This window comes from Piliocolobus tephrosceles, chromosome 8 (assembly GCF_002776525.5).
Source record: "Piliocolobus tephrosceles isolate RC106 chromosome 8, ASM277652v3, whole genome shotgun sequence".
NCBI classification, from domain to species: Eukaryota; Metazoa; Chordata; class Mammalia; order Primates; family Cercopithecidae; genus Piliocolobus; species Piliocolobus tephrosceles.
In genome coordinates this window covers 8,646,856-8,655,634 of record NC_045441.1, presented here as the reverse complement: position 1 = coordinate 8,655,634, position 8,779 = coordinate 8,646,856, and the positions used below count along the sequence as shown (strand labels likewise).

At 39.5% G+C, this 8,779-nt stretch overlaps 1 protein-coding gene across 2 annotated transcripts in view; it reads left to right on the top strand.

The window, feature by feature from the left end:
- LOC111530171 (cytochrome P450 3A8) overlaps nucleotides 1-8,779 on the top strand; it is a 51,049-nt gene that overhangs the window by 24,170 nt on the left and 18,100 nt on the right. For both annotated transcript variants that reach the window (XM_031935988.1, XM_031935989.1), the window contains exons 2-3: nucleotides 1,430-1,523; nucleotides 3,436-3,488. In XM_031935988.1, coding sequence (XP_031791848.1) covers nucleotides 1,430-1,523; nucleotides 3,436-3,488 — 147 coding nt within the window. The remainder of the gene's footprint in view (nucleotides 1-1,429; nucleotides 1,524-3,435; nucleotides 3,489-8,779) is intronic.

Here is an 8,779-nt window from a genome sequence, read left to right as displayed (position 1 = left end):
CCCATCAAAGATGAGTTGCAAGCAGGCCTGCCATAGGGAGCAGCAGCATTAACGGGTTTTCCTACAGAGACAGTTGATGTGCAGAGGCAATAAACTGACTGCTTTGTGATTGATCACCTTGAGAAAAATGAGCATGTCTGGCTGTATTAGTCCTTTCTTGCATTGCTATAAAGAAATACCTGAGGCTGGGTATTTATAAAGAGAAGAGATTTAATTGTCTCATGGTTCTGCAGGCTGTACAGGAAGCATATGTGACTTCTGCCTCTAGGGAGGCCTCAGGAAATTTACAATCATGACATAAGGTGAAAGGGAAGCAGGCAGATCTTTACACAGCTGGAGCAGAAGCAACAGAGAGTGGGGAGGAGATGCCACACACATTTAAACCACCAGATCTCATAAAAACTCATTGTCATGAGGACAACTCCCAAGGCAGGATGGTGTGAAATCATGAGAAACTGCCCCTAGGATCCAATTACCTTCTACTAGGCCCAACCTCCAGCATTGGGGACTACACTTCAACATGAGATTTGGGTAGGGGTACAGATTCAGACCATGTCACTGACACTGTGCTTATCAGATGAATATCACCAGTTGGAAGGCTAGATTCCACAAGAGGAGGAATGACCTGGATATTGGTTCTTTAGTTGTGATTCTTCTGCACACTGTCATTCATGGAACTATGAGTCAATCATCCTTACCAATAGGTCAAATCAACCAGATCATCTGACAACAGAGACTGAGTTGTAGCTGAAAGCTGCTCACATTTCTATGAGGCCAATGGAAACCTTGAGCACAGTTGTCAGTCTGTAGAAATAAGGACTCTGTGACTCCTCCAAGACCTCTCTGTGAATTACGATTTAAGAAGGGCCAGATCCTAAAACAGGGTCAGAACTTAGAGGGAAGGGAAAGCATAAAAGCCTCTGGGCAAATTCTAAAGACAGGGTCACCATAGGCTCTCAGTGACCCTCTGTGACTGAGTGGATGCAGTGATGCAAAATCTCATCATTGCTGCAGAAGACAAAAAAAAAAAAAGTCACCCTTTCTACCTAGGATGAGAATCCCCAAATTTGGGAAGAGGCCGCTTACTAAATAGTTGTAAGGGAATAAAGAGACCTGGAAGAATTCCTGCCTGAACCTTTCAGGAACGCTCATGTTTGAGGACATTTTTCAAGTATTCACTTCAGGATTGGGACCATGAAGTCTGCAGCTGCTTTTAGCTAATCATTGTGACTTTTTGGGGTCTCACAGTGGAGGTGGGAAAGGACCTGATGAAGAAATATAATCATTGCCATCAGAGTTACTGTTATTATTTATTGCCTTAATGTTACCTCTTTCTCTTGAGCATTCCAGTTCCTCTGTCAGTGACTCATCAACCCCTATATCTATAAAGTCACAATCCCTGTGACCTGATTTCTGTTTCACTTTGTAGATATGGAACCCATTCACATGGACTTTTTAAGAAGCTTGGAATTCCAGGGCCCACACCTCTGCCTTTTTTGGGAAATATTTTGTCCTGCCGTCAGGTGAGTGTTTTTGAGCTCCCTCTTTTGCTTCTTATGATTGCAAAGAGCAGCTTAGTTCCATCAGTGAAAATGCTTCTCCTCAGGAGGAAAGTCTGAGGTTTTACACTTTCAGAAACAGTGTGTAGGCATCACCCAGAGCATGGCAAGGTTTACACCGGGACTCTCTTGCTAACTCTCAGGAACCTCAGGTTTGCCTCAGCTGAGCAGCCCAAATCTCAGGTAGATCAGCAACCTGATGTTCAGAACTTAATATGCAGACTTTGTGAGCACCATAAAGAAGATTTTCTTTTTGCTCCATGCAGGTTCCCAGGAAGGTACAGTCATACTTAGTTAGTGTTAAAAGTAGGAAAAGGACCTCCTGGTTGTGGCTTGTAATCTTTGTACATGAGAGTCAAACTTTCCTCTCTGTAGCAAGAGCTCTTGAGTAACCTTTTTTCCCTTCCTTCTGGACACGTTTAAAACTCAGTTTGTTAGGGAGCCCAGGTATTTACCATTGGGTCATTTGCACCAGCTTCAATCCTCTCCAAAAAATTCTAAATTCCCTGAGGGTATCTCCATGGCTCTACCCCAGCTCTTACTCCCCATGACATCTTTTGCAGCTTTGAGAGACAGAACAAAGGGGTTCTGCTTTACTTCTTTTCCTTCAAAGGCTGCACCCTATGGGTAAGTCTGATCAGGGAGTGGATATAACTGAGATGAGATAGTGCTTGTCTATGAAACTCAGATATTTAAGCACAAAAGGAATGTGTGGGGTTTTGTTTTACACGAAGATGGAATCACATTCAAAATCACTAGAAAGGGGATGATTTGATGAAATTATTAAATATTTAATTTTGCTGAATAGAATATCATATGTGCCATGTGGACTGTGAACTTTGGCTGAGCCTTTGTGCCTAACCTGGTCTGATGCTCTGCCCAGGGCCTGGGCCCTGGATGGAAAATTAGGAGCCCATGTCCACATGGCCAGCAGCAGCAGTCAGCTCTCTGGCTTACATCATCTTTCCTGCATACCTGAGACTTGTTTCTCAGATTCTAATTCTCTCAGGTCAGGGTTTTGTTGTCTAATTACTCCCCAGGAATTTCATATTTTTCCCTGTGCAAAAGCAATAATTTCCCCACCGCCTTTTCCAGGTCAACTCTTTAGTAGATGTACCCCCAAGATACACATTCCTGGGACCTTTGTTTGCCTAGTGAAAATGTCACCCCTGAAATGTAGATACAGGAAAGTTTGTTTTTAAGTTTCAGTGAAAACTCCAAGCAAGTGTTGTAATTTGCTGTGTACAATGTATAGAGGGGACAGTTTCTCAGAACTTCCATGTTAAGCTGGAAAACTGGAAAGTGAGTCCACTTTGTCATTCTGTCACTCACTCATTTTCTCACTCAACAGCATGCCTCATACTTATCTAAATCTGCTAGACTAAAAGAGGTCCCTGGTGTCTGTAACTTTCTAATTCTGCTAGAACTCTAGAGCAAGCTCATGAAATAAATGAAAAGGATGACGAACAAAGAGATAAAAGACTGTGCATTCTCTTCTGATGCTCATTCACTTTCCCTCAGTCTCAGTTTCCCCACATGCCCCTGGAGGTGATCATTCATGGATTCATGGGATTTTAGGACAACACATGAAAAAGCAAAAAGACATCAGAAAGACGAGGAGGTACTTACTATTTATACACAAGGTTAAGTCATTCAGTATCCACAACACTTGGAGAAAATTCAAGAGTGATTTTCAATTTCCCATTTCAAATACCTCCTCTGTTTTCTCTTATTTCCTTTTTGACATCTCTAAATAAGCTTCCTGTAACTGCCAGCAAGTCTGATTTCATTGGGTTCAACTGTTTTCATCCCAATTAGAGGCAGGGGTAAGTACATTTAAAATAATAATCAAATATCATTTTGTTTCTCCTCCCAGGGCTTTTGGAAGTTTGATATGGAAAGTTATAAAAAGTATGGAAAAATGTGGGGGTGAGTATTCTGGAAACTTCCATTGGATAGACTTGCTCATATGATGAGGTTACCCCACTGCACAGAGGACAGTATCAGCCCAAAGCCTCTTGGGATGAAGCGCTTGTCAACCTAACTACAAACAGAGTTCTCTGAAAGAAGAGTATATTTACTTGGGAGTAGAGTATTGCAATGGGAATCTGCATGCCATTATAAACTATATGCAAACTCACGGAAGTAAAGCAAGACAAAGAGGCTCCAAGAAAAATATGAGGAGGATTTCATATCAGTTTTGAAATAATTATCCTTCACTACAAAGATCAATAGCAAGGGTGACACCTTACCAAGGTTAGACAGGCAGTTGCTGATTAGGTGCCCTTGTAGAAATATTTTTGTTTAATGTTGGGACAGCCTTTGTGCAATCTTGTAGTTTTGCAGTCTTTTGTGATAGTTTTGTTATCAGGCATACAAGCATGAGAATCCTCTCTTCATAGCCTTCTTTGATTTATTTGTCAGGGTTTTTAAACACACACACACACACACATGCACACACACACACACACACACATCATTTTGCTTCTGACAACATTCACACTCGCTATTGTAAAACCTTTCAAAGCTTGTCCTACCAAGGATCCCATGTGTCACCAGGTGTCGAGTTCTACAGTCTGAACTAGGCTGGGAGCATTGTGGTTACCACTTTTCTCCAGACTTTGGTGGCCCAGGGACTAACAACATCACACCCTGTCCAGTGTCTGCCTATTTCCCTCTTCTTTTTTCTTCCTTAGGTGCCCTTTTATTACATGCATTGTCTCAAATACTTCTAATATGTGCTCATAAATGCATGGCATCGTCTCCTTCCCACATTGATTCACTTTCAATTAAAAACCAACTCTTTCATTTACACTTTGGATTTAAAGTGCTTTTGAACGAAGGGTGAGAGATAATAGGGAAACAGATTGGCAAACCACTTATGCTCTGCTGTTGTTGTTTTTGTAATTTTCTCTGCAAGTGTGGAACTTTTCATTCTGCTTTGTTATTAAATGTAAGTCAAGACTTTTTAATAGAAGGGTATATAAGCATTTCTTTGTCTATACCTTTCTGCTGAATTTGAAGAAATGCTGAATATTCTTAATCACTGTGTTCCCTGGCAGGCTGATGGACTGTGATTTTATTTTATTTTTTATTTTTATTTTTTAAATTATACTTTCAGTTCTGGGTTACATGCATAGAATGTGTAGTTTTGTTACATAGGTATATACGTGCCATGGTGATTTGCTGCACCTATCAACCCTTCACCAACATTAGGTATTTCTCCTAATGTTATCCCTCCCCTAGCCCCCCACCCAACAACAGGCCCCAGTGTGTGATGTTCCCCTGTGTCCCTGTGTTCTCATCGTTCAACTCCCACTTATGAGTGAGAACACGCGATGTTTGGTTTTCTGATCTTGTGATAGTTTGCTGAGAATGATGGTTTCCAGCTTAATCCACGTCCCCGTAAAGGACATGAACTCATCCTTTTTTATGGCTGTATAGTATTCCATGGTGTGTACGTGCCACATTTTCTTTATCCACTCTGTCATTGATGGACATTTGGGTTGGTTCCAAGTCTTTGCTATTGTGAATAGTTCCACAATAAACATACGTGTGCATGTGTCTTTACTGTAGAATAATTTATAATGCTTTGGGTATATGCCTGGTAATGGGATTGCTGGGTCAAATGGTATTTCTAGTTCTAGATACTTGAGGAATCGCCACACTGTTTTCCACAATGGCTGAACTAATTGACACTCCCACCAACAGTGTAAAAGTGTTCCTATTTTTCCATAACCTATCCAGCATCTGTTGTTTCCTGACTTTTTAATGATCACCATACTAACTGGTATGAGATGCTTTCTCATTGTGGTTTTGATTTGCATTTCTCTAATGACCAGTGATGATGAGCATTTTTTCACATGTCTGTTGGCTGCATAAAAGTCTTCTTTTGAGAAGTGTCTGTTCATATCCTTTGCCCATTTTTTGATGGGGTTGTTTGCTTTTTTTCTTGTCAATTTGTTTAAGTTCTTCATAAATTCCCTTTGTCAGATGAATAGATTGCAAAAATTTTCTCCCATTCTGTAGGTTGCCTGTTCCCTCTGATGATAGTTTCTTTTGCTGTGTAGAAGCTCTTTAGTTTAATTAGATCCCATTTGTCAATTTTAGTTTTTGTTGTGATTGCTTTTGGTGTTATATTCATGAAGTCTTTGCCCATGCCTATGTCCTGAATGGTATTGCCTGGGTTTTCTTCTAGGATTTTTATGGTCCTAGGTGTTACATTTAAGTCTTTAATCCATCTTGAGTTAATTTTGTATAAGGTGTAAGGAAGGGGTCCAGTTTCAATTTTCTGCATATGACGAGGCAGTTTCACCAACACCATTTATTAAATAGGAAATCTTTTCCCCATTGCTTGTGTGTGTCAGGTTTGTCGAACATCAGATGGTGGTAGATGCGTGGTGTTATTTCTGAGGCCTCTGCTATGTTCTATTGGTATATATATCTGTTTTGGTACCTGTACCATGCTGTTTTGGTTACTGTATCCTTGAAGTATAGTTTGAAGTCAGGTAGCGTGATGCCTCCAATTTTGTTATTTTTGCTTAGGATTGTAGGATTGTCTTGGCTATGTGGGCTCTTTTTTGGTTTAATGTGAACTTTAATGAATTTTTTTCCAATTCTGTCAGGAAAGTCAGTGGTAGCTTAATTGGCATAGCATTGAAACTATAAATTACCTTGGGCAGTATGGCTATTTTCATGATATGGTGTCTTCCTATCCATGAGCATGGAATGTTCTTCCGTTTGTTTGTGTCCTCTTTATTTTGTTGAGCAGTGGTTTGTAGTTCTCCTTGAAGAGGTCCTTCACTTCCCTTGTAAGTTGGATTCCTAGATATTTTCTTCTCTCTGTAGTAATTGTGAATGGGAATTCACTCATAATTTGGCTCTCTGTTTGTCTATTGTTTGTGTATAGGAGTGTTTGTGATTTTTGCACATTGATTTTGTATCTTGAGACTTTCCTGAAGTTGCTTATCAGCTTAAGGAGTTTTGGGGCTGAGACGATGGGGTTTTCTAAATATACAATCATGTCATCTAATTTTCCTAATTGAATTGAATTCAATTTCCTAATTGAATATCCTTTATTTCTTTCTCTTGCCTGATTGCTCTCTTCAGAACTTCCAACACTGTGTTGAATAGGAGTGGTGAGAGAGGGCATCCTTGCCTTGTGCCAGTTTTCAAAGGGAATGCTTCCAGTTTTTGCCCATTCAGTATGATATTGGCTGTGGGTTTGTCATAAATAGCTCTTACCATTTTGAGATATGTTTCATCAATACCTAGTTTATTGAGAGTTTTTAGAATGAAAGGCTGTTGAATTTTGTCAAAGGCCTTTTCTGCATCTATTGAGAAAATTATGTGGTTTTTGTCATTGGTTCTGTTTATGTGATGGATTATCTTTATTAATTTGGTATGTTGAACCAGCCTTGCATCCCAGGGATGATGCTGAGTTGATCCTGGTGGATAAGCTTTTTGACGTTTTGCTGGATTTGATTTGCCAGTATTTTATTGAGGATTTTTGCATCAATGTTCATCAGGGATATTGGACTAAAATTCCCTTTTTTGTTATGTCTCTGCCAGGCTTTGGTATCAGGAGATACTGGCCTCATAAAATGAGTTAGGGAGGATTCCCTCTTTTTGTATCATTCAGAATAGTTTCAGAAGGAATGATAACAGCTCCTGTTTGTACCTCTGGTAGAATTCGGCTGTGAATTCATCTGGTCCTGGACTTCTTTTGGTTGGTAGCCTATTAATTATTGCCTCAATTTCAGAACCTGTTATTGGTCTATTCAGAGATTCAACTTCTTCCCTGTTTAATCTTGTGAGGGGGTATGGGTCCAGGAATTTATCCATTTCTTCTGGATTTTCTAGTTTATTTGCGTAGAGGTGTTTATAGTATTCTCTGACGGTAATCTGCATTTCTGCAGGACCAGTGGTGATATCCTTTTCATCGTTATTTATCACATCTATTTGATTCTTCTCTCTTTTTTCTTTATTAGTCTTGCTAGCGGTCTATGTATTTTGTTGATCTTTTCAAAAAAAGCAGCTCCTGGATTCATTGATTTTTTGAAGGGTTTGTTGTGTCTCTAGCGCCTTCCGTTCTGCTCTGATCTTAGTTATTTCTTGTCTCCTGCTAGCTTTTGAATTTGTTTACTCTTGCTTCTCTAGTTCTGTTAATTGTGATGTTACTGTGTCGACTTTAGATCTCTCCTGCCTTCTCTAGTGGGCATTTAGTGCTATAAATTTCCCTCTACACACTGCTTTAAATGTGTCCCAGAGATTCTGGTATGTTGTATCTTTGTTCTCATTGATTTCAGAGAACATCTTTATTTCTGCCTTTCTGCCTTCACTTCCTTATTTACCCAGTAGTCATTCAGGAGCAGGTTGTTCAGTTTCCATATAGTTGTGTGATTGAGTCACTTTCTTAATCGTGAGTTGTAATTTGATTTCACTGTGGTCTGAGAGACAGTTTGTTGTGATTTCTGTTCTTTTACATTGCTGAGGAGTGTATTACTTCCAATTATGTGGTCAATTTTGGAATAAGTGTGATGTGGTGCTGAGAAGTATATTCTATTGATTTGGGGTGGAGAGTTCTGTAGATGTTTATTAGGTCCTCTTGGTCCAGAGCTGAGTTCAAGTCCTGAATATCCTTGTTAATGTTCTGTTTTGTTGATCTGTTAATATCGACAGTGGGGTGTTAAAATCTCCCATTATTATTGTGTGGGGAGTCTAAGTCTCTTTGTAGGTCTCTAAGAACTTGCTTTATGAATCTGGGTGCTCCTGTATTTGGGTGTATACTTATTTAGGATATTTAGCTCTTCTTGTTGAATTGATCCTGTCACCATTATAATGCCCTTCTTTGTGTCTTTTGATCTTTGTCAGTTTAAAGTCTGTTTTATCAGATTATCAGAGACCAGGATTGCAACCCCTGCTTTTTTTTTTTTTTTTTTGATTTCCACTTGCTTGGTAGATCTTCCTCCATCCCTTTATTTTGAGCTTATATATGTCTTTGCACATGAGGTCGGTTGTCTGAATACAGCAACCAATGGGTCTTGACTCTTTATCCAATTTGCCAGTCTGTGTCTTTTAATTGGGGCATTTATCCCATTTACATTTAAGGTTAATAGTGTTATGTTTGAGTTTGATCCTGTCATTATGATATTAGCTGGTTATTTTCCTTATTAATTGATGCAGTTTCTTCATAGCATTGATGGTCTTTACAACTTGGC